Below are 26933 nucleotides of genomic sequence, written 5' to 3' on the forward strand. Positions count from 1 at the left end.
ATGTATAATAACCTACAAGTAGGCATTGTACACACACTTTCAAGAGTATTTTTGTGCCCATAAGGCCTAGAAATGTTTTAAAAAATTAACAGCTGAATTTGTATACTGTGCCATGTGCTTTTTCTGTGCTCTGGAAGGATTGTGGAAGCCATACTGCATTGTCTACGTCAGAGGTTTTCACCCCATGGGTCTCAATCCTTAGGGCTCACAGCATGCATACAAAGCAAGAGTGCCATGGTCCCTGCCTCTCTCTGCATGTATGCAAGGTGAGGTCACTCACAAGCTGAGAATATCCCTCATGGCTTGTTCCCTCTTGGCTTGTTCCTCAATACAGTATATCTCCTGGTGCTCAGCTTATGTTTCCTGTCCCAGATCTCTTAGTCTGTTTCCCAGTCTTGAACTTTACACAGATAAGGTCTTAATTCCGGATTCCCCTCTTTCTATCAAGTCACACAACATTCTGTCACGTGCTTGCAACTCAGAAAGTCCCATGCAGCTTGCTGACTGAGGGTTTAAAAAAATTGTTCTAGATGTGGAAAGATCGCTGGTCTACATTACCCTTTTGAGGCTTTTACCATGGTCTTTGAGTAAAGGGAGGTGATGTTAGGATGATGTCATGTGATGTATACCTGATAACCCCATAGTGAGCACCACAGAAGGTGATGTGCCAGGAAGTGGTGGAGCCAGCGGGCACTTATCTATGGAGGGGAAAAACAAAGGATCAGGCACTGTGATGATTCGCCTGCATAAAAAAGATGCTATTTTCTTTGAATTGAAGTACAAACTTACCCGGTAATGGAGGAGGGGGTGGGGGAAGAGGGGGTGGCGGAGGTGGCGGCGGAGGGGCAGCCTCCATAGGAGGCAGAACAGGGAGGCAGAGGTCATCCCCGGGGATGTCGCTGAAGTTGATCTCCACCTCTGGAGGTGGTGGCAGTGGCAGGTGGTCGCCTCCTGTTGGATGTGAGGTATAGCGATGCCGGAAAGCTTCCTCTTTCTCTTTGATGATTCTGCGCAGCGTGTGCACCTGGTTGCTTGCACTCTCGTAGGTCTCCTGCCCCAGGGCGCACACACACAGATGAAGACACAGTTCATTCTCTGAAGACCATTCACTACTTAGCTCCCACTCAGGGGCAGTCAGACCACTCAAGGGCAACCTGGACTTGGGTGCCACCAATATGCTGATGACACCCAGCTCTACCTCCTGTTTGAAAAGTAACCAATGGCCGGAATCTCAGCCTTGGCCTTGTGCCTGGATGCTGTGGTGGAATGGCTAAGGAGGAGCTGGATGAAGGTGAATCCTCCAAAAACAGAGGTCATGTGGCTGGGTAGTTCTTTACTGATGCTTGACGGAGTCCACCTTACAGCAGCAGACTCCATCAAGAGCCTCAGGGTGTAACTTGACCCTGCTCTTGCCTTGGAAAAACAAGTGTCCATGGTGACAAAGGCTGCCAATTGACTCCTTATTTGTCTCGTTTGGACCTTTCCACTGTGATCCATATGGCGACCACCTTCAGGTTAGACTACTGTAATGCACTCTACATGGGGCTACCCTTGAAGATGCTTCATAAATTGCAATTGGTTCAGAAAGCAGCAGCTAGATTACTGAGTGGGTCTTCCTGGTCAGCTCCTATAACTCCAATCTTGCAGCAGCTGCACTGGCTCCCAATTAGTTCCCAGTGCCAATTCAAGGTGTTAGTTTCGACCTATAAAGCCTTCAATGGTCTGGGACCCTCATACCTTTGACCACCTCTCCTGAAATGACCCTCCTCACCCCCTTCATCACAGGACGTACTGCAGGAGCCTGGTCCACGAATAGCCCGTTTGTCATCTACTGGGGCAAGGGCCTTCTTGGTGGCTACCTCTGTCCTCTGGAACCAGATCCCCAAGGAGGTTCGTGTCCTGAGGGATCTGTTAGGGTTCTGTAGAGCATGCAAGGCTGCCTTGTTTTGTGCAACGTTTAATTAACCAAGAGAATGGGTGAGCTGGCTGGCTGTCCAGATTTGTTCCAGAGCTGATGACTGGTTGGATTTTAATTAGAGTCTGTTTTTATCGTATCCATTTGTATTGACAGATTTTATTATCTATTTAAGTTTTAAAGCTACATTGTGTATGCTGTGAACTGCCCCGAGTCCTCTACTGACGAGAGGGAGGGGGTTATAAATCAAATCCAGTCAATATATAAACCATTTAACTTACAGGGACATTTCTTGATGGGCTGCTGCCCATCACTAGCAGCCCTAGAAGGTAGCGGAGGTCTAGACATGCTATCTCCCTGAAACATGCAGTTTTCCATATACAGCGAAGCATCTGCCACTACTTTTCTTCTTCCCCTTCCCATCTCCCAGATATACGAGTTTACATATTAATGTATCTTTTACAGAAAGAACGATGTCTTTCTGGCTTGTTCATGATAATCCGAGTTCTGGTAGAGGATAAAAGGAGCCTATTTTTCACTTGCAGTAGCTTATACTTTTAAACCACAGAGGGAGCATGTCAGGGATCCCCTTCTAGTATCCTAGTATCCCCTTCTCCCTGACATACTTGCTTTCTCTATGCAGATACTTCAGAGAAGTATAACTGCCGTTACCGATCTTTTCACTGAGAAACTTCTGAAAGGCTTCTGTATGATTCTAGGGTTCCCTAGAATACAGTTTGAAAACCACTGCTTGAAATCAAAGGTTCTGCTTTGGCAAAAGTTCCATATCCTTTTTTTTCTTACCCACATACCTTAACTATCTCCAGTTCCTTCTCCCGTTGTAATAACTGCTTCTCCAGCTCCGCCACTCGCATGATGTTCTCATTCTCCAGATCCAGAAGCTTTTCTGTCAACTGAAATAAAACAGGAACCTCTAATGAGTGTAACCTTCAGTCAGGCTGTTTCCCCTTTGATTATTTTACCCAGACAAATATTTGTCCAAAATCTCATATCTTTTTTTAAAAATAAGCTTTTGTCCCTTATGGACATGTGTGTGTGTAAAGTGCCGTCAAGTCCCAGCAGACTTATGGCAACCCAGTAGAATTTTCAAGGCACGAGACAAACATAGGCGGTTTGCCATTGCCTTCCTCTGCATGGAGACCCTGGTATTCTTTGGTGGTCTCCCATACAATTACTAACCAGGGCTGACGCTACTTAGCTTCCGAGATCTGACAGAAGCCCCGAGGCTAGGGAAGTCACCTGTCAGGTTGCAGCAGGGCGTGGCCTTGGCAGAGTCTACAGAGTCTACAGCCAGCTTGAAGGAGCCCAGCCGGCTCTCAGCAGCAGAAGCCGATCCACCCAAGTTCCTACCAGAGATGACCCTGGCACTGAGGCCCAGGGGAGCTCTGACAAAAGGGCAGAGAGAACAGGCAGCACTGACCTTCCTAGAGAAGGTCGTGCGGGGCAGTCAGCTATTTAAAGAAGTCCAGGGGAAGGGCCGGTGAGTTCACTACTCCACAGCAAGTATCCATTGGCTTGTCAGGCCTTGGAGAGGGAGGATTGGCTGAACCCAGAGTTGGCCCTCCCTTGGGGCAACATTTAAAGGGCATGCCCAGGAGCAGCCAGGAAGGAAGAGCCAGACCCATTCCAAGGCAGGTGGGAATAGGTAAATGGCAGAGCAGAGTGTGGAAATGGGTTGATGAGGAACCCCCTCCTCTTGCTCTACTCTGAGACTCTATCCTGGGGTACATGCCCAACTAAAAGTTGGAGGGTGAGACAACCCCTGGACTCAGAGCCAACCCCGGTGGAACCTGACAATGTTTTTCCCTAGAAAAAATGAGGTTTGCAGAGGCATGACTTCAATTGGGAAAGTGCGTGTTAACCCTCTACCCTCTTCCCACACACACACCATTTTCCTGGTCTGAAACAGCCCCCATTAGCAGCTATTTGGCTCACTTGGAAAATGGGCATGTTGCTATCAAATTCAACACATACATAAATGCAACATTGCTCAGAAAGATTTAGAGAGAAGAAAATGACAGGATTCATTAAAAAGAAGAGGAAGATTAGTGTCAGGCAGATCAAATTAGTTGCAAGGTGCTTGGAGGTTATTTCAAAACCATGATAACAGAAGTGGAGATAAAATGCAAAATCCAGATTAAGGATAAAAGGGCCGTGTGTGTGTGTGTGTATGAAATGGAATGCAATGGTTTGGCAGCAGAAGGGAGTGAAGGAAAGAATGTCAATTCTAGAGCAATTCTAGCGTGGAAACTGTCTGAGTCTGATCCAGCCAGGCTCTTCTCTCATTATGTTCACAAATGAACAGGGTAGATTAGACACCTACATGAGATAAGTGTTCTTCCAACTCCTCCACTTTCTCGAGGGCCACGTTCTTGGTCTCGGCATCCTCCAGCAGCCCACCCACATCAAACACATTGTCCAGATAAGCCTGGATCTGCACTTGTAGCTTTTCACTTTCTGTGTGTCTCGACTTCTGCAGAGAGAAAGAGCAACTAGTAATAGGGAAAAAAGTTGTGTGGGACAGAGGAAGTTACCTGAGGTCTGAAATTTATCAAACTGCAACAGTCCTTTGGGGCCAAGGGCTGGTCAAATGCTCTTGTGTCACAGCATTTAGTCTTTCCCACAGAAAAATAACACCGTTGTTCTGACCCTCCCACAGGACATTTTCCACCCCCAAGTTCCTCTGGTGGAACTTAATTGGATGTATGGGAAGCAGCCTCAGGGAAAAACAAAAGCATAGTGTTGGACACTTAGCAGCTCTGTGACTAAATGCCAAGAATAATACCCCTTGAGATGCCTTTAATGGTTACAACTTCCTCTTTCCTCATAGCATCTTGGGAACTGTAGAATCATAGAGTTGGAAGGGGCAATAAAGGCCATCTAGTCCAACCCCCTGCTTAATGCAAGATCAGCCTAGAGCATCCCTGACAAGTGCTTGTCCAGCCTCTGCTTAAAGACTGCCAGTGAGGGGGAGCTCACCACCTCCCTAGATAGCTGATTCCACTGTTGAACAACTCTTACTATAATTTTTTCACCCTAATATCCAGCCAGTACCTTTCCGCCCACAATTTAAACCCATTATTGCGAGTCCTAAATCTGCTGCCAACAGGAACAGCTCCCTGCCCTCCTCTAAGTGACAGCTCATCAAATACTTAAAGAGAGCAATTATGTCCCCCCTCAACCTCCTCTTCTCTAGACTAAACATTCCCAACTCTCTCAGCCTTTCCTCATAGGGCTTGGTCTGCAGGCCTCATCGCTCTCCTCTGCACCCACTCCAGTCTGACCACATGCTTTTTGAAGTGGGGCCTCCAGAACTGCACACAATACTCCAGGTGCGACCTGACCAATGCTGCGTACAGCAGAACTTGACATCTTGCGACTTGGATGTTATGCCTCTGTTGATGCACCCCAAGATTGCATTAGCTTTTTTTGTCGCTACATTATGCTGGCTGCTTATATTTAGTTTGGCGGAGATGCTAAGTTTCTCTGTTAGAGATTGTTAGTCTTCATGGAACTATAATTCCCAGAATTCGCTAGGAACTGACTACTAAAACTGTTGACGTTTACAGTGAGAATGTGCCCTTTGCAGGATATTGAACTACCATCCTGCATCATGCCTAAAGAATATGTAATACACTGTTGAAACAATCCCTTGACTGTAGCCTCTTTGGAAGGAAGTTCCCATCCCTTTCTCCTAGATGATACATGTTCCTCTGATTGGCTCTTCAGTTCCCATGTTCCTTATAAAATTTATCCACAGCCACTTCCTCTGTTCTGAGCAACAAAGCAGAAATATTACATTTTGAGCTGCTTTATGTGAAAGAACCATTCCTGTGTATTTTACGCTACCATATTTTTCTCCTTAATGGGCAGTGACCTGTATTTTGAGAACAAGATCCAGTCGGCAGTTTTGTATTTTGGATTATGTTTCATTTCATCTGGAACTAAAGATAGAGCCATTGTGGTGTAGTGATTATACTAACAGATTGAGAAGACCCAGGTTCAAATCTGCACTGAATCTTTGAGGACAGGTTTGATTTCTGGGCTGGAGACTTGCACTGAACCATGTTCTGACCACTACCTACTCAAAACCAAGGTCAATGTGGAACCCACACCCCACAGAAGAGGGCCCCCGGTTAAAATGGTCTGTCCATGGAGGCTCATGAATCCTACTAGATTCTAGAATTCTCTAGGGGATTTTATGATTCCAAACATCTGCTCTGTTGAGGTTGCAGTAGCATAGAATTTGAAGCTGCTTGAAGTTATTGACAAGGTCACCTCTCGAGGACCTTTTCTGCCCTTTTGGTGAAACCCAGCCTCCTGGTTTACCAACAATCTGGGAGATCTGAAGAGGGCTGGAAGATGTCTAGAACGGTGCTGGTGGAGAACTCGTACTGATTCTGACAGATCATGTTATAGAACTCACTGTCAGACCTATGACATGGTGCTGACGGCAGATAAGTCACCTCTCTGTTACTATTGCATCAGCTAGTTCATGACCATCCCAACTGTTTAAGGTAACACGGCATCTGCTGACTCCTAAAATTGAGCCCTCATGGTATTAGGATCAGTTAGCTGTGATACTTTTGCAAAGTTTTTTTGCTGATAAAATATCAAGAATATGATCTCGATGCTGACTGTAACATTGGTCCACTGGAAGAACTGCCCAATACACCGCCTGTTTATTTATGAACCACTTTGACCCACTTTCCATGATGGATGTTGACAACCTCCTGAGATTGGTGAAGGCCACTACTTGTGCTGGGACCCTTGTCCATCCTTGCTTTCAAAATCATATAAACACCACATCAACAAATCCTTAGCATCTATTAAAAATCAGTCAGTAACTCAGGGCACCTTCCCTTGAACACTCAGAGGTGATTGTCTGTCTGCTGCTAAATAAACCATCCCTACAGGAAAATGATGTAGCCAATTATCACCCTGTCCCTAATCTACCCTTCCTAGGCAAAGTGATTGAGAGAGCAGTAGCAGACCATCTCCAGGTCTTCTTGGATAACTCATCTGCTGTAGACCCTTTTCAGTCCAGCTGTAGACCAGGCTATGGGATTGTGATGGCTCTGCTGGTTTTGGTTGATGACCTCCATCTAAATGTAGACAAAGGTCAGGGCTCCGTGTTGCTCCTACTGGGCTTATTTGCTGCCTTTGACACAGTGAACCATGCCATCTTGTTGAGGCACCTGAAGGCAGAAGAAAGCATCAGGGATGCGTGTTGGACTGGTTCAAATCATTCCTCATGGACCAGACCCAAAGAATTGCCATTGGAGACCAGTTATCATTAGAGTGGGACCTATCCTGTAGGGTCCCACAGGGTAAAATCCTATCCCCCATGCTCTTCAGTCTCTACTTAAGGCCATAGGACAAATCATTTGTAGTTTTGGAACCGGCTTTCATCAATATATGAATGATACACAGCTATATAGATCCTTATCCAAATCTTCTGGTGATGAAGTAGAGGTCCTGAATGTGCAATGACATTTATTATCCAATGCTCCCTTTCATCTAGAATTCCAGTTTTCATTTCTAGTTGGAAATTAAGTTGGCTATATAAAATTTTTCATTTTGATCTAAACCTAATCAATTTTCTATAGCCCATTTTGTATGATAATTTGCTGTTTCTAGTGCTAAAGCATGGTGGTCTTCTGGCATTCCTCATTTCCATGCAGAGAAAGAAAATGTTAGTCCGTTTCTCCAATCATTTATTGCAAAGTTCTTTCACTGGAATTGCCAATTACTCTGGAACAAATGGTTTGATAGATCACAGCCCCTGACTGGAAGACTTCAACTCACAAACACCCTTTTTGTCTAATGGGATTGTAGATGGATTGGCTGCCATCTGGGCAAAAAACAGGAACCAGAGTGGAATCTAGTATCTTGGCAGCTCAAAGGAAGGCTAGAGGCAAACAATAGGTTTCAAAGAAGTCAGAAGTGACAAGTGGGGACCTGCAAGAAACTTGTGGGAATGGCCACCCCACCTTCGTTTCCTCCCATCTCCTACTTTTCTGCCTCTCACTCTTTCTCCATCCTGCCACCTCTTCTCTTACTCTCTTTTCCATGCCTGTCACTCTGTCTCTCTGCCCCCTACCCATCACTTTCTCTTTCTTTCTCTTTCTGCCCTCCTATCCGATCACTCTCTTTCTGCCCATTACCCCATCATTCTCTCTCTCTTTCTACTTCCCACCCCAGCACCCTCTCTTTCTGTCCCCACTCCACTCTTTTTCTGCCCCACAGCCCATCACTCTCTTTCTGCCCCCTATTCCATCACTCTCTTTCTGCTCCCAACCCTGCCACTCTTTCTTTCTCTTTCTGCTACTCATCCCATCACTCTCTTTTTCTGCCCCCACTTCATCACTCTCTTTCTGCCCCCTACCCCATCACTCTTTCTTTCTGCCCCACCACCCCATGACTATTTTTTCTCTCTCTTTCTGCTCCTCACCCTGGTAACCCCCATTACCGCATCTGCAGGACCCAATGTGGCTTCTTTCACACACACACCCTTGGCCACTCTCAGTGGCTTGCCTGGTGCAGCTCCAGGCAGCCCACTGAGGCTTCCCCCCCCCCACATTGTCACTCTCAATGATTCACCCAGTGTGGCTCCAGGTGGCCTGCCAAGGCCCCCTCCCCCCACCATCACCTCTCTCAATGGCTCGTACCACACGGCTCCCAACAGAGGAGAAGGAGGTAAGAGCGTGGTCTCTGCTTGCTCAAACAACACTTTTTTTGCTGTCAAATCACAGCTCACTTATGGCAACCCTGTAGGGTTTTCAAGGCAAGAGATGTTCGGAGGTGGTTTGCCATTGCCTGCTTCCGCGTCATGACCCTGGTATTCTGTGGAGGTCCTCCATCAAAATACTTGCCAAGTCTGGAGAAAAATCTCCTTTCTCTCATTGTGGGCCCAATCCATGGGTTTAGGTATCTGCAGATCTGCCCACACTTGAGAAATAGATATATAGATTAGACAAAGACATTGATTCTTGTGGTGTATACAAGTATTTCTTTTCCCTCATTGTCACCCATGATAATTTAGGCTTTGCAGATTTTGGAAAAGTTAAAAAACAAACCTGACAAGCCTATTTAGCAGAGGTGACAGTGTACACATCACAAGCAGTGGTCCATCTTTCAAACCACCTTCAAATCTGTAAAACAAACTATCATCATCTTTCCCCAACTGAAGTCATATTGCTCAAGTACAGCAGTAACAAGTGTTAATCCGCATAAGGAAATTTGTTTGCAAAACAAGAGGGAAGCTTCTTTTAAAAGAGGGGCATTCCTCAGGAAACATGAAGAAGAAGAGTTGGTTTTTATATGCCAACTTTCTTTACCTTTTAAGGAGAATCACACTGGCTTACAATTTCCTTCTCTTCCTCTCCCCACAACAGACACATTGTGAGATAGGTGGGGCTGACAGAGTTCAGAGAGAACTGTGACTAGCTCATGGTCACCCAGCTGGCTTCATGTGTAAGAATGGGGGAACCAACCCGGTTCTCCAGATTAGAGTCCACTGCTCTTAACCACTACACCACAGGCAGGCAAGAGTCTACTTTTGCCACTTTCAAACTACTTCCTGTATATTCACAGAAACTCAAAAGGTTTTCTAAATGAATGCTACTATACAGCCACTATGGCTATATTCATATATCATGAACAAATTGGAGTTTTATTCCTTACTCTTTCCCTCTCCTGGGTTAAGAAGTCTTCATTCTTATTCCCATTTCACTTGACACCCAAAGGCTAACAAACTGGAGCTTGCCCCCCCCCCGCCCCCCAGTAATAAAGATTCTAAACCAAGATTGTGGCTTAGAATCATGATTACTAGAAAAGAAACTCCAATTGGTTGAAATGTCCATGTTTAGCAGCAAACTGCACTGAAGACTATCTAAACCAGGGAGTTTTCTATCTCGCCACAGCGCACAAGGGTAGGTGGGAGGGAGTACAGAAACATGACAATAAATCAGATCTGTGACTAACAAACTCCAGATGGTTCATGATATCTGAATGCAACTTCTGTGTTACATTTCTCTCTCTCATAGACATGCACAAACCCGCACACCCTGCATTGGTTCTATTCACTTCACAATGAGACAATCCTGATAAAAGCGTGAGCATGTTTGCTTAATTACTGATTGGTAAGAGAGCACTGCATTGGTAATGTTCCAGTCTAGATTACATTTTAGCACATAGAACATTTTCTAGTGAACTTACTCTTATGCATGTAAAGGGATGAAGAAAATCTATGACCACTAGTGGAAGCACACCCATTAGTCTTCTGGATGACCTATTTATTTGTTAGAAGATTTCTACCTCATGCTTCCAGATAGCTAAGAGTGGCATACTATGCATAAAATATAACCAACTTTGCAGAGCACACTGACAACAGTCTATCATGTCATGAAACAGAACAACAGAACTGGCTTCCAAAAAACAGTCCTTAGCGACAGTTAAAATCCAGGCCCTCAGCAAAAAGCTCTGTTAACATGCCACAAGGGATGGAGCCTTCAGGAACTCTTCTCCAAGCCTATTCCAAAATGTGGGAGCAAAGCTAGAGCAAGTCCTTGAGAAGGTATCAGTCGAGTGTGCCATGTGCAAAGAGGGAACTACAAGATGGAGTTGTTGCCTGAGACTTAGCAAGGCACATCATTCACATCGTGATTTTGCCTCAAGGATCTAACACTGCTTCTGGGAACACTTTTCTCCCACTTTTATAAACTATTCTAGATTAGTGTGCAGGTAATAAGGCTGCACAGTACAAAATGGTTTCACAAACTTACTTGGATAAATGATTGGGACTTGTGATCTTTACTGCTGTATATAGGATCCTATTATGTAATTTCTGTACTGTGTGATGTGTCATGTTAATATTTATGCTATGCTTCTGTTTCTTTCTGGTGATTCCAGACTTCTAATATCCTAATGCACTAGTTTAAGGTCCCATGTTTTTGAATGTACTGACTCACTACGTGAAATTTGCCTTGAGTCCCTGTAAGAAAGGCAGACTATAAATAATGTAAATAAAAATAAAAATTGGGGAATGGGGGTAGGCATTACCTGCAAGAATTCTTCCAGACCTAGTTTGGTGAATTCATATTGCAGATGCACTCGGAAGTTCATGTCCTCTACTGAGTGCACCACAATGTTGATGAATTGCATACAGGCCACCTGCAAAACAAAGAGGGGCAATTGGGATTCTGGTGCATAGTCATAACCGGTCCTTGCCCTGTGGCTTCTTCAGCCCTTTTCCTCTGAAGCAGAGACAGTTTCTTAAAATAAATGAATAAAACAAAGCCTTTCCTTTCTGTTTGTTGGTGGAGGAAGATATGAAGATGCTGGACGAATCTCCAAGGCTGTGGAGACAACAAGGGAAGGCACAACACCTGCAACATATATGATGACTCTTCAGTCAGGGGCCTTTGAGAGGGCTGGCAGGGGAGCTGGGCTGCAATTCTGCATGCACTTAAGCTGCTTAAATCCCAGCAGAATACAGGTTGTTTGACTGTGCGCAAGATATCAGCAATAGTCCTTGACTCCCTGCTGGCTGAGTGATGCAGGAAGAGCGGTGTGTGTGTGTGTGTGTGTGTGTGTGTGTGTGTGTGTGTGTGTGTGTGTGTAAGGGAGAAGACAATGAACACCCTCCAGGCTGGACCATAATTCTACCCAAATAGCAGAGATAGGTGCTCTGCAGGCTGATGTGCAAATTCAGAGCCAGTCCCACTATAAACAAGCATGGCTTCCACATATAGGGAAGCCTGTGTTCAGATCCCTGCACCACAGCTGACAATATTTTGAAGCTTTGTGAAATTTCATTACCTACTATTCCATTACAACATACTTTGCATCAGAACTACCAGCATTGGAGTTTTCTGCACTAATTATTTTTAACGTTCAATGAAACGTCTTATCTTTTTCTGTTGGCACCATTTCCCCCATTTTGGTCTCAGAAACGTTTCCCAAGCATTTAATCATCATATTTTTGACAAACGTTTATATGACGGTATATTTCTTTACTCCATTTCAAAGACGATCATCCTCGGGTGCGGACAAGCTGGAGATGCTTCCTTTTTCCACCCCTCCACTGTGGAACACCCACTGTGCTACCTGTCTTCTCCCATCTTCCCTCCTCTCCCCTCTCCTTCCACCAATCATTTTCTTTGCTTTTTTTCCCTAATCTGTATTTGGACTACTGAAGGAACATTGAACTAGCTCCATTGATTTGCGCGGGGTCTTGATTTAACTTTTCTCATTTTCCTAAGATCTTAATTCCCTTAAGTGCACTTTTTAAATAGGCAGCAGGGGAAAGAGAGGTTCCTGCTTGTGTAAACTGAAAGCAAACACGCACGCACGGCTTCCCACTCTGCTCCCCCATGCCAAATGTCTCTGCTTCTCTGCCCCTTAAAGTGGCGGCGAGGATTGCCAAGAAGCGTGGCACATGTGTGAGACAGGGAGGGAAGGAGCCAGCAACAGAGCGAGTGAAAGCAGTCAGAGGAGGCTGCAGGGCCCTTTTAATTGGCAGCATGAGCTACCAGCACTGTGTCCCAAGCTGCGAGCCGGCAGCATCTCCCTGTGGTGCTAACCAGTTCAGCATTCTCTGAAATAGTTCCCATACCACACAATCACACGGACAGGATTCCCTTTGCCCTCCCATTCCCCCTGATCTTCATTTTTTTATTTGTTGCGTTTTTACTAGCAAAGGAACACTGGAGCATTTTAATAACCCCAACAGGACAGCTCTGTGATTGTTTGTGGAGTGGGGGAAGGAATGTGATTGCATGGACATTGTGGTTAGGGTCTTTCTACATACTGTGCAAATGAAGTGATTCTCAAAATGGAGTACAAACACAAGAAGCACACAAAAGTAGCAAAGGGAAAAAAGTAACCTGGTGAGATGGTAGCCAATCACAGCGCACCATTGCACCAACTCTAGAGCGCATGCGCAAAAACAAAAAAAGGGAAGGGGAACAGGGGGGAGCATCTTGGGCATTCGCGACTTCACAAATGACATGATGCTCCCCTGTGGAACATCGTCCTTTTCCTAGAAGGTTTGGACAGGGGAAAAACATTATTGGGAAGAATGTATACAATGAAGAAAATGGTGAAATGCGGACAGAAATTTGGAATTCATAGCCAAACTGCAGGTCGAACACAAAGATAATATGCTGTAAGTGCATGGTGCAGAAATGGCCATTGTTTCAAAACATGCCATTCTGGCCATGATTGGGGGTAAACATCTAGACTAAGGGAACCTTTTGTCTCAGAACAGTTGGAATTCCTTTAACAACCTGCTTCACTACCAATAGGCAACCAACCAAAATTCTTTAACCATCTCTTCCCATGGGTGTAGGGTAGCTGAGTAAGTTCATGGTGCATCATGACTCAAAAAAGCAAAAGAGGAGCACGTAGCTCCTTCATGGAAGGTGCCATATTGTCTGCAGACATGGCTACTACCCATGAGGGATAGTTTTGAGGTTCAGGGCAGTTGAGGGTATACTGAGTGATGAGCATAGAGACAGGAATCCTAGACTAACGTATGTCTCTTAGTTTCCTCTTATGGATTGAGAGCTGGCTGAAAAATAGGAAGCAGAGAGTAGGAATCAATAGTTAGTTCTCCCAATGGAGGGATGTGAGCAGTGGGGTCCCTCAGGGATCTGTGTTGGGACCGGTGCTTTTCAACCTGTTCATCAATGACCTGGAGTTGGGGGTGAACAGCGAGGTGGCCAAGTTTGCAGATGACACCAAATTATTTAGAGTATTAAAACCAAAACGGACTGTGAAAAGCTCCAAAAGGATCTCTCCAAACTGAAGGAGTGGGCATTAAAATGGCAAATGAGATTCAATGTGAGCAAGTGTAAAGTAATGCAAAAATTCACATATACACTGATGGGATCTGTGCTGGCAGCGACAGACCAGGAAAGCGATCTTGGGATGGTAGTGGATAGCTTGATGAAGATGTCAACCCAGTGTGTGGCTGCTGTGAAAAAGGCAAATTCCATTCTGGCCATAATTAGATAAGGAATAGAGAATAAAACTGCTGCTGTCATACTGCCCCTATACAAATCTATGGTGAGACCACACTTGGAATACTGTGGGCAGTTCTGGTCACCACACCTAAAAAAGGATATTACAGAGCTTGAGAAGGTACAGAAAAGAGCAACCAAAATGATCAGGGGGCTAGAGCAACTGTCCTATGAGGAGCAGTTGAAAGCTTAGGGCTGTTTAGCTTGAAAAGAAGGCGGCTAAGGGGAGACATGATAGAGGTCTATAAAATCATGCATGGTTTGGAGAGAGTGGGCAGGGAGAGTGGACTAGAACACTGGGTCATCTGCTGAAGCTGGAGGGTGACAGATTCAAAACAGATAAAAGGAGGTATTTCTTCACACAACACAAAGTTAAATTGTGGAACTCCCTGCCCCAGGATGTGGTGATGGCTGCCAACTTTGAAGGCTTTAAGAGGGGAATGGACATGTTCATGGAGGAAAGGGATATTCATGGCTACTAGTTAAAATGAATACTAGTCATGATGCATAACTATTCTCTCCAGGATCAGAGGAGCATGCCAGTTATATTTAGGGTGGTGTGGAACACAGGCAGGATGGTGCTGCTGTGGTTGTCTTGTTTGTGGCTTCCTAGAGGCACCTGGTTGGCCACTGTGTGAACAGACTGCTGGACTTGATGGGCCTTGGTCTGATCCAGCATGGCCTTTCTTGTGTTCTTATGTAAAGCCCTACCTGGCCATGCCCACTTTCTAAAAGCACTTGGTGGGTGCCAGGAAAGGTGTTGGCGGGCACTTTGGCACCCAGAGGCACCACACAGGAAATCATTGCCATAGAGTTTTGGAGATTCGTAGAACATTGTGGGGGCAGCTTTCGCCCAGAAATGATGTCAAAGCATCAGCAACACTTTCCCTTCCCTGGCTCAGCCCCAAACACTTCTTGGGAAGTACAGGCACAGGCCTGGCATCCCTCTGTACAAGCTGTCCTTCTTCTTCCTCCCGACACTGCAATGGAGGGGGCTGCTGACATAAACAAAATCTAGGGAAATGCAGAATCCTGCCCTTATACAACACAGATCCTTGTTTCTTACCATGAAGTCAATGTTGCTGTCCTCATTGCGGAAATACTCCATTAATTTCTCAAAGCGGTGCTGCTCTTTGCAAACCTGACGGGAAAAGGAGTGTGCCAGAATCTCAAGAGTGCTTCAATGGTAGCAGGCTGGTCATATATAGATTTTTCCTGGTGCACTACATTTTCAGACATATATCTCCATACATGTTCATTCACAGGGCTAGTCATACTTTCTCCTCGTGCACATGCCTTTATTCATTCCTGTGCCCCTACACCTGATTTGATGTGGCTCTATCCATGTCACATTAGTCCTTTCCTATCTCCAGAGCTAGTTCAGCATCCAAGCAACTCAAGTGGCAGGGGTGTGGAAGGAGACAACAGGAGGAGAATGCGCCTGTTATTGCTAGCCAGACCTTTGTCCCTGCTAGCAGTGCTGGAGCATAGCTTACTCCTGTGATGGGAGGCTGCTTGGGGCAGCAAAATTCCTTGAGCCAGATGTGCCTTTGTTTTTTCTCCTACTTAAGCACATTAGTTCCATCTATCTCACTTTACAGTTGATTCCCTCTGTCCATACCCATCTAGTCACTCAATACCATACACAATCTCTGCTCTTCTCTGCCTTCCCTTCCAGCATCTGTCCAGTATAACACCAAAGGACCCATGAGGATAGCACTCACCTCTTTGAAGTTCTCAAAGGCAGCCAAAATAATCTCGTGGCCCCCACGCACCAAACAGACAGCAGCCAGCAATTCCAGCACTAGGGCTTTTGTCCTGTGTGGAGCAGCAAAAAGAACCTATTATTATTTCTGCCACACAGAAGCTACCTATAACAAAGTTCCACAACTTTACAGCTGTTGAAGAAAACATCACTTGGATGCAGCTGCTATAGAGGCATATAATCACACAAGCAAAATGAAGCATCCAGGGACAAGGCCAGTATACCTCTGAATATCAAAAGCTGAAGCCAAATTGTAGGGGGAAGTCCTGAGCACTCAGAAGCATCTGGCTGTTCATTTTGGAAACAGGATGCAAGACTAGACGGACCTTTGGTCTTATCCAGCAAGACAATGCCTGTGTTCTTAACATTTACTAATGTGTACTGAGCTTCCCAATAGTGAGAATATTATTGAGAATGAGAGGAGACAATAACAAGGTACAAAAGAATGACATCTAAGCAGGCAGCAGAAAAAAAATCCTGGGATGTAGAGAAATTCTGTTTTGCAGTTAATACAGGTTGCTTCAACACAGAGGATTTGCTCTTATTTAGCATCCAAACAGGAGTGGAGTTTTTTGGAGAACCTACACAATGTCATCTCCTAATCATTTCCCCCTGCTATCTTTCCCAAACAGAGTTTGAGACCATCTTTCTTGAAAGATTACATTCTCTTTAAAAAAGAAGAAAGCTAGGAATTCAGAGGAATTAACAGATTGTGGCAATATAGTGTTATAATGTTGTAGTGTCATAGTGATCTGGAACTTGCCCATTAAAAGAAAAAGCCTAAAAAAAGCTATCTGGTTTGTGTGGGGGGGAAATGGTTTGTGTGTGGAGGCTGAGTCAAAACTGCTGTGTGGACACTTTGCTGCCACTGCAAATGCCTCTGCCTTCACAGCATCGGGGACAGGCAGCCAAACTACACGTTATATCTATCACATGATCACCACAGGGATTTGCAGCAGGATACCAGCTGAAATTTCCCTGTGGGAGAGCAGTTTAGTGCACATGCAGCCCACTGACAGGATAAATAACACCCCGGGGCCAATTTGGGTTGGAAAAACAGAATGAGGAAGAGGCAGGACTTACTCCTCACCCAGCTCTGCTGTCCTGATCTGATATGGGCCCCTATAGTGCTTCTAAATTGAGTTTATATGGCTGCAAGTCCCCATGGTAATCAAATGGTAGAGGTAACGTGCAGTTTGGACTATGGAGAATCATCACTGTGGAGAAGGAGCCAGAATGAACTTTATAAGCAAAGCATACTAAAAGACAGGGAAAGCTCACTAATTTGGTTTATTTTCTTATACATATGTATCCATTCATCATTTGGCACCAAGTGTTAGAAATAAATGCCAACACAAGATGTAAGGCAGCCCTTTGCAATGAGAATCTTGAAGCCATAGACGATCTATGCATGTCATATCAGCACTGTGGCTCAGCTAATATGTCTAGCTGTGTTAGGTAGGGCCAAACAATACTAGGAAAAAAGAGAAAGTTGTCCGAGGGCACATCTGTTCTACAAATTTCAGTATTTAAAGCCCGAATTGTTCACTGGAAACAGACCATAGCCTTTCCTGCTCCCCCCGCACACCGAGAGTTGAAGGCAGTTTGAAAGAAGGATTCCTGCTAATGGGGTGTGCGCTCACACTGCTTTCGCCACTGCTGAACAGATTCTGCACATTTTTGTATCGTTACAAAAACTTGCTTTGTCTAGAGGCAAGATCTCTCTCTCTCTCTCTCTCTCTCTCTCTCTCTCTCTCTCTCTCTCTCTCTCTCTCTCTCTCTCTCTCTCTCTCTCTCTCTCTCTCTCTCTCTCTCTCTCTCTGCATGGTAGGAAATGATGTCAAGTGGCAGTGTTTCCAGCTTTGGCTTCTGGGAATGTTATCACATTTTGTTACAAGGCTGGTTCTGTTTGAAAGATCACATTTCTTTCATGGCTTCTCCACACTTGAAACAAGACTGAGTCATCCTTCCCCCCCCCCTCCCAAACATATTACTGGAAAAATATATATATTGCCATTAAAAGTGATGCCTGTTTTTGCACCAACTGTGGATCAAAGGTGTCCGTCACGACACCTCTAGGTTCTCTCCATTCGCTCTTGTAACAGCATGCAGTTGGCTGTTGAGGGCCAGTTTAAGGCATTTTCTCACCCCAAGCAAGGTACAACCATCCCCTCTTATGCCCATGCAATTGCCATCTGGATCTGAGCCAAGCTGCTGCAGGCCCAAGAGGTGATGCCAGCCACCTCCCATGTTGCTGATGGCTGGGGCAAACCAAGGCCCCGAAGTGGATCCTTCTGTGCAGCCCCAGACAGTCACGGGCAATGGCTCAGCTACAGGCATTTTCAGCTGCTGCCCTCATTTTCTGAAACAGTCTCCCTAAACATATGAGAAATGCTTCCTCACCAATGGCTTTTAGGAGAGGCTTAGCTTTTTTTTTTTTAATAATTTTTTATTGATTTTTCCTCTTTAACAAAAAATGAACAAAAAACAAATACAATGAAATTAACATAAAAGAAAATACAAACAACAAAACAAAAAAATACAAAATACAAAATACAGAAGGGTATCTATATACCTTAGTTAATACAGTCTTGATTACTAAATTCCAAAATTCAAAAAGATACCCCTATCCCCTCCACCCACCAAAAGAGTGACCCTTCACCCGACTTCCGAAGAAGTGTCTAAACAGTTTTTATTATTTTAATAACACAAAGATATAAAATTACTATAATTTCTATAACTCATTAATTAAAACTATAAAATTTATGTTTGCCAATTTATCCCAATAAGAGGCGGCCTTAAACCATGTTTGTTTAAACTCTTCCATATCTTTTCCATGTAGGAATTCCGTTAACTTGGCCATCCTCATATACATCCATAATTTCTCTCTCCAGATATTAATTGAAGGTTTATTCGCTTGCTTCCAAACGTTGGCTATCACAATTCTTGCAGCAGCAAAACTATATTGGCAGATGACCCTGTCATTGTCACTCATATTTTTTGGTGGTATTCCCAATAAACAGAATACTGGTTTTCGTTTTATTCTACCCTTGATCAAATTGTTCGTTTCCCTCAGTACTTTTATCCAAAATTTTTTATTTTTTTTACAAAACCACCATACATGCATATATGTACCTCTTTCCTTTCCACATTTCCAACATAATCCCATATCTCTGCTATTCATTTTAGATATCATCACTGGGGTTATATGCCATCTATAAAACATTTTATATAAATTTTCTCGAATTTCGTTGGTTATTGTAAATTTAAATTCTCTCTTCCATAAATTTTCCCATATTTCCAAATCGATATTAAACCCTAACTCCTTCATCCATTTAATCATAACTGGTTTAATTCTTTCTTGTTCTAAATTAGTTACCATTAGTAGTTTATACATTCTACCTATCAGTCCTTTATTTCCTTTTATTAATATTTTCTTTAATTCAGATTTATTTTTATTAAATCCAAGCTGATTATCTTTATTAAATATATCTCTTAACCTATAATATAAAAACCAATCTTTTATATCAAGTTCTTCCCTACTTTTTAAAACCCATTTCCCTTCTTTCCATTTAATCATATTTCTATATATATCCATTTCTAAATTCAAATGGTTTCCTCTTCTCATATAAACTTCTACTGGATTAATCCATTCCGGAGTTTTATTTTCTAAAATCCTTCTATACTTTTTCCAAATTTGAAATAATCCAGCTCTAATAATATGTATATTAAACTCTCTATTAAATAAGCATGCCATCCGAAACGTAGATGATAACCCTCTAATTCAAATATTTTAATATTCTCTAACTTAATCCAAGATTTCAGCCATGTAAAACATGATGCTTCATAATACATTTTTAAATCTGGTTACCCTAAACCTCCTGTTTCTCTTAATTGAATCAAATTATTATATGCTATTCTATGTTTTCCTTTATTCCACAAGAAGTTCAAAATATATTTTTTCCAAATTTTAAATATTTTAGTTCTCTTAATAATTGGTAAATTTTGGAATAAAAAAAGCATCTTAGGTAAAACCATCATTTTAATTACCTAAATTCTGCCCCATAATGATAAAGGTATTTTTCAAATTTTTCAAATCTATTTGTTGCCAAATTTTTACATAATTATTTTTAAATAAATTAAAATTATTTGAAGTTAACCAAATGCCAAAATACTTTATTTTGTGTTCAATAGTAAAACCAGTAGTTTGTGATAATTCTTGCTGCTGCAAAAGTGTCATATTCTTAACCAATATTTTTGTTTTATTTTTATTTATTTTAAAACCCGCAAGTTTTCCATAAACCTCAACCGTTTTATTCCATTCTGCAATCTGACTAATAGGGTTAGTTAAAAAACAAACTAAATCATCCGCATAAGCTTTAACCTTAAAATGATTTCTCCCAATCTTATAACCTATAATATCTACATTATTTCTTATCTTACTCAATAAAACTTCTAGCGTTATAATGAACAATAAAGGTGAGAGAGGACATCCTTGCCTAGTACCCTTTTGAATTTCAAATTGTGATGTTAAATCCCCATTGATCAACAGTCTAGCAGTTTGATAAGTATAAATTTTTCCAATAGCTAATTGAATTTTCCCCCAAAATCCATATATTCTAACACTTTTCTCATAAATTTCCAATTTACATTATCAAACGCTTTTTCTGCATCCAAAAATATCATTGCAAAAGGTGTAGTACTAAAGGTGTAGATCTAATACTACTCTAACATTTTGACTAATCAGTCTTCCTGGAAGGAAGCCTGCTTGATCATCATGAATAATCTGATTTACGGTAATACTTTTTTCAACCTATTTGATAAAATCGCTACAAAAAGTTTGTAATCATTATTCAATAGTGAAATTGGTCTATAATTTTTAGCATCCAATAAATCTGAATTTGGTTTAGGAATTAAAACTATATTTGCTTGTTTCCAGGTGTTTGGAATGGATCCGTTCTGCAAGCAACTATTCATCACTTTTAATAAATATGGAGATATTTGTTCTATAAAAACTTTATAATAAAATGTTGTAAATCCATCTGCACCTGGTGCTTTATTCAATTTACTTTTACCTATTGCTGCTTTTAATTCCTCCGTAGTTATATTGGCATCTAATAATTCTTTATGTTCTTGTAAAATTCCTTCCCATTCAAATTGATTTAGATACACCTCTATTTCCTTTTCGGAAACCTAGGAGAGGCTTAGCTTTTTAAAGGATCCCAGGGGCCTTTTATTCCACATGAGTGGCAGACTCTAATCTGGAGAACCAGGTTTGCTTCCCCACTCCTTCACATGAAGCCTGCTGGATAACCTTGGGCTAGTCACAGTTCTCTCAACACACTCTCAGCCCTACCTACCTCACAAGGTGCCAGTTGTAGGTGGGGGAGGAGAAAGAATGGGACTGTTTTTGTGCTGTAATGTATTTCAGTGAAGCCCATGCAAGTGCAGCTAAGTTGGTTCCTGATTATGCAAACAGTCCCTGCAGCTGCTGGAGAAGGAAGAGGAAACCCGAATGCCTTATGCATGCAAATAGCTACAATCTGAACCGAGCTGATCTCAGAGCAGACTTTAAATCCGTGGTAAAACAGCATAGGGAAAACCCTATAAAAGTGCAGGGTGGGCGCGAGGTCAACTCTGAGAGATGGAAAACTCATGCATAACTCCAAGGAACAAACGAGTCAGTCCAGGGGTGAAAGTGAGTCAAAGTAACCATGCATAAGGAAAGAAGAAGAAGAACAGGAAGAAGACGAAGAGGAGGAGGAGGAAGAAGAGTTGGTTTTTACATGCTGACTCTCTCTACCACTTAAGGAAGAATCAAACTGGCTTACAATCACCTTCCCTTCCCCTCCCCACAACAGACACCCTGTGAGGTAGGTGGGGCTGAGAGAGCTCTGAGAGAACTGTGACTAGCCCAAGGTCACCCAGCTAGCTTCATGTGTAGGAGTGGGGAAATAAATCCAATTCACCAGATTAGCCTCCGCCGCTCATGTTGAGGAGTGGGGAATCAAACCTGGTTCGCCAGATCAGAGTCCACCACTCCAAACCACCGCTCTTAACCACTACGCCATGCCGGCAGCAGTCTGGCATTTTTTAGGTGGCAAACTATTTTACAAATTCTGTGACAAAATTCCAGCACAAATTCTTAACTGTATTGTATTTGATTTACTTTTATGGTGTTACGAACCTGAGGTCCCATTTTAATTAATTACATTAATGCTGTAAAAGAAACAAATGAAAACAGAAAACTGGCCAAATAAAATAGGTGGGATGAAAAGAGTCCTCCCAATTATGCATGGAAATGGGAAGAAACAAAGCATATTCATACATTCCTATGTGGGGATTCCAATTCTGGTGATGCTCTTGACAATTTTTAAATAGCAATTAATTCCTAGTTCCTGCCTAGACCTAAAATTCTGTGAATTTCTTATGTATGAATAATTCTGAAACTGGTTTAGGTTTGTAATGTGTAAAAATCCTTTAACAACGCTGTTTTCAGTGAAGTTACACCCTTTTAAGGCCATTAGTTTTAATGGACGTAGAAGGATTTAACTCTGCTTAGGATGGCTCTGTAAGAATCATGAAGTAATAAATCAGTTTAAAAACCTATGGAGGAGACAAATTGCACATTTCCATGTAGAGTTACTTGAGTACACAGGTTCCTTACCTGGGGTTTTTATTGTTCAAGCTGAGGGCAATCTCATTAACAGCATGGGGATGTGACATGACCAAATTGAATCCGTACTGAAATGCAGAATGGAAAAGAAATATACAATAGCGTTACAAGTAGCAGCAGTGGGAGACAGAAAGCGAGGGGGGCATGAACGATAGGGAAGAAGGGATGGGATAGACAAAAATAGAGGGGGCGGGAGTTACAGAGAAGAAGGGGTGGGGAGAAGGGAAGGAAGAAAAGGCAGTGGGAATGGGATGCCTCCTCTCCGCCAGTTCTTTTCGGGTCTCTACTTGCTGCTTGTTAATAGCCATGATCCAGAAATGTTTATCCAGACATACTTTAAACTCAGGGCTTTTCCGCAAGGGTTTGTTTGTTTTTTTAAATTCTGACCCTTTACTTTGGTGTATCCTCTGATCCTCTGATTTCTGCGTGCATTTCTGTGCCTTTAGTTTTCACTTTGGGTTTTTTGTTTTTTTCAGGGTCCCCCCTCCCTCCCGGTTCTTTTGAGGCCACTTTTACCCCTATGTTTTTCTGGAAGTCGGTCTTGAGTCGGCTTTTTCCTCATGCATAATGTTTCTGTTGGTTTTCTTTGTCCTGCCTGTTCCCACCCACCTCCAGCCCACTGGTGGATGTTTGATGTGGTCAAACCATTCTCTTCACACACCCCACCCCGAAGACAAGTTATTTCTTTTTCTTTTTTTAAAAAATGGCATTTAAAATATAGTAATAGAGTGTTGTCACAATAGGCTTAGGAGGTTCTCTTAAGATTACACACATATATTTATTAAATGTGATATTTATTCATTAAAATATTGGTTCAAGAAGGCTTATATGTGCCTGTGTATATCTATTGGTTTTAATACTACTCACTCTAAGCCATTTTGATAGGCCAGACTACACATTTGACTACATGTATACATACCTTTTAAATCACTGTATACTAAAGAAGGGCTGTATTTGGATGGGAGACCACCAAGGAATACCAGGGTTGCTGTGCAGAGGAAGGCACTGGCAAACAACCTCTGTTAGTCTCTTGCCCTGAAAACCCCAAAAGGGGTCACCATAAGTCAGCTGCGACTTGAAGGCACTTTACACACACACACACAAAGAAGGGCTACCACTCAGAGGGAAAGTACATGCTTTGCATTCAGAAATCCTGGGTACTGCTCCCAGCATCTCCATTTAAAATATCTGAGTTTGATAATGCTAGCAAAGCCTCTTTTCTGAGACTCTGGAGGGCTGCTGTCAGTCAGAATAGACAATGCTGAGCTAGACAGACCAAAGGCATAAGGTAGCTTCATGGCAGACTAACACCATTTATGCGGGGGGAGGGCTGAGGTCACTGGGGATGTGGAGGGGAGGTGGTTGTTAATTTCCTGCATTGTGCAGGGGGTTAGACTAGATGACCCTGGTGGTCCCTTCCAACTCTATGATTCTGTGATTCTATGCGTGGGAGGTTTTGCCTTGGATTTGCCACTCTCTAGATGCACATTTTCCCCATCCAAATTCTCAAAACTCAACAATAAGAGCTCATGCAGAGTTCTGAGAATTCCGATGGGGAGAAGGTGCATCCAGAGATCGGCAAATCCAAGGCAAACCTCCCATGCATAAATGGCCTAACATTTCTGCAGGCATAAGCACTTCCCCTGTCATCCAGGAACAGGCTATTGGGGAGTATTTCAGGCTGCTGTGGGAGGGACGAAAATGATACTCCGTGGGCAAAAATCTTCGCAGCCACAGAAAATGTCAGTATCCAATTCCAAACGTCCATTTGTTACATTGCGGTAGAATATAGGTAGAGGCATCCCAGATACAGAAAAGCAAGAAATATGTTTGTGTTACCTGATAGTTCATGATGGCCCGTAAACACAGGATGCACACATGAACGTCATCTTTCTGGCTAACCAGCCGCGAGTTCTTCAGAGCTTTCCTGCTGGGAAGAGTGGTGTATCTGGCAAAAAGAAAGACCTGCATTTAGCAATAAGCAATGAAGTCCAAAAAGAATGTCGCCCCCTTGCCAATGATGAGGTCATGGCCACAGCTAGGAATAGGAAAGGAGAGTTGTAATTAGGATCTCTGGCTTCTGTCAGAAGATTTGCCCAAGTCTTTTTGCAAAAGAAAGACTGAATTGATACTTTTCACTTTGATTCTTAACTTCAGTTCAGGGAGTTTGCCCACTTTTTAAAGAGACAGAACTGTTTATTTCAGGCTTTAGCTATCAGGTTTATTTTTAGATATTGGGTTTCTGTTTTCAACAGCTGAGAATGCGGAAAATTAAAGCAAAGTAATTAAAAAGTGAAGTAGAAGAAAGATTTGTTGGTGGAAAAAATAAGCTACTTTCTGCACAAAATTGTATTTTTTCAGTGTGGTTGCAACCCCCCCCCCCCCATGACACTACCCAGTGGCTGAGTGATAAGAGAGGCAAGGGCTGGAATGCTAAAAGGGTTAAGTACAGAAAAGGGGGTTTCACTCCCACAGAATATCTTCAAGGGCTGTGATGGCAACATTCAAGTCATCTTCAAAATGCCTAATTCTAATCTGGTCAGAGTGGTTGACCATCATGTTACTGAACTCTTAACCAAGATCAGGGGAGTCTCATTTATAGACCACATCCCAGCTGATAATTTGGGAGCCACTGATTAGGACTTCATGGCCTTTATCATCATCCAATATGGAGGCCCCACAAGGCACTACAAGAACATATGTTAACAGCCTATGAACTCACAGTTAGGAAAGGAAACAGAGAACAAGACAAGACAAAGTTCAAAAAGCCCAAAGTTTGTAATTTCTACTTTTGGAATTTACTGGCCTATATTTGTATCTTAATGACTGCATATTTTATGTACCTTGTGTAACAATTGTAATATTACTTATGTCATTAAAGGTTTTTCATTCATTCAACAAGACAAGGGAAAGAAGAGGCTCACCTAAGCCAGAGGTAGAACTTGACATCATATCTCCAGATTCCCTAAGGTCACAATCTTCCTTGGTGATCTCCCATCTAATTACTGACCCTTCTTAGCTTCAAAGATTGGACAAGATTAGGCTATATCATGCCACCTCCCCGCCGCCCACCGCAGGAATAGCAAGTACTGAACTGTAGGCATCAAGGATCATCAGGCACTCATATAATGCAACAACTGTGAGGAACATTCACTCTCAAAACAACCCTGTTAAGTAAAGTTACTTTTGAACCATTTTACAGATAGGTAACAGAAACTAAGGGCACTTTCACACGTGCTGAATAATGCATTTTCAATCCACTTTCAATGCACTTTGAAGCTGGATTTTACTGTGGCCATTTATGCTTGAGAATGAGCAGTGCTAAGTGCCCCGCATTTTTTTTTGAGTTTTTCACGCTGAACCGTCATTTAGGAAGTGACTGCGAAGCCGTCGCATACCTGCTTCGCATTTCTTAAGAGCTTCTTTAACGCGACCTTCACCCCCGCACCAAAGCATTTACTGAAGGAACCATTAAAAACCACAAACGCAGCTTAGCTATGCAAACGACCATTGCCAATGGCTATGCAAGAGAAGGAGCAGGTGAATGGGGGGGGGGTAGAATTTCTCCTATTGCATCGAGACCGTGAATAGGCATTTTAAAGGTTGCATTTAAAAAATGAGCTTTGAGCAAGCATCAAAATTGACCCTGCATAAATGGCCTATGTGAAATGGCAAAATCCACTTGCAAACAATCGTTATAGTGAATTGAAAGTGAATCATTCGGCATGTGTGAAAGTGCCCAAGGACTTAAGCAATTTGCCTATAGTCATCCAGAAGGTCTATGGGACAGTCTACCTGTGGCACTGAAGCAACAATTCAGCAGGAATCAGCTGAAGCAAGAGGCAATTAGTGTTCTACCAGTGTGGCTGCCACATGGGTGTTTTGCTCCATCTGGACCTCAAACTGCAGCAGGTTATTTCAAAGCATCCAACTGAAAATGTCCTCCAGTTGTTCAATTCAATGGTTTCTCCTACTTTGCTCAGTTCTTTCCAAAACATGTTTTGGTATGATCGTTCCAGAAAGATTGTAGTCAAAGTGGGTTTGTCTACCATGTTGATAGGAAGGTGAGGATTTTTTAATCCACACTGGCAGCATTTTCCCCCACACACCCCACAGGTGGACTTAAAAAATAATAATCAATAGTAGCTATAGAGCTATAGCGTCCTTACACTATAGCAATTTAGCTAATATTGATTTCTTTTTAAAGCTGCCAAAAAGCCCTCTGACAAGACATCGGTGGGTGCAATAGTGGGTGGAAGAGGAAATTGGAAAGCACAGAGAATATCCCCATAAGTCACCCTGAACCTGGCCTCACCGGAAAAGGATGGGATATAAATGAAGTCAAATAAATAAAATAAATAAATAAGGTTGCTCCATTAATGCTGTGAATGCCTCTGCATTTACAACAGCAGTGGGGGGCAAACTGGGAGTCATTTCTGGAAGTGATCCAGATCTTGTAATAACTGCTGGCTCTATCCTGCCTTCTCAAGTTTGAGTCATCTGTCATTTAGGCACCAGCTATATCTCGGA

At 42.9% G+C, this 26933-nt stretch overlaps 1 protein-coding gene across 2 annotated transcripts in view; it reads right to left on the reverse strand.

The window, feature by feature from the left end:
* FMNL3 (formin like 3) overlaps window positions 1-26933 on the reverse strand; it is a 145171-nt gene that overhangs the window by 25720 nt on the left and 92518 nt on the right. For both annotated transcript variants that reach the window (XM_056851551.1, XM_056851561.1), the window contains exons 7-15: window positions 24243-24351; window positions 22395-22471; window positions 15687-15780; window positions 15029-15103; window positions 11000-11110; window positions 4260-4409; window positions 2728-2829; window positions 790-1051; window positions 630-698 (exon numbers count right to left, since the gene is read on the reverse strand). In XM_056851551.1, the coding sequence (XP_056707529.1) occupies window positions 630-698; window positions 790-1051; window positions 2728-2829; window positions 4260-4409; window positions 11000-11110; window positions 15029-15103; window positions 15687-15780; window positions 22395-22471; window positions 24243-24351 (1049 nt within the window). The remainder of the gene's footprint in view (window positions 1-629; window positions 699-789; window positions 1052-2727; window positions 2830-4259; window positions 4410-10999; window positions 11111-15028; window positions 15104-15686; window positions 15781-22394; window positions 22472-24242; window positions 24352-26933) is intronic.

This window comes from Euleptes europaea, chromosome 1 (assembly GCF_029931775.1).
Source record: "Euleptes europaea isolate rEulEur1 chromosome 1, rEulEur1.hap1, whole genome shotgun sequence".
In the NCBI taxonomy this organism is placed as follows: Eukaryota; Metazoa; Chordata; class Lepidosauria; order Squamata; family Sphaerodactylidae; genus Euleptes; species Euleptes europaea.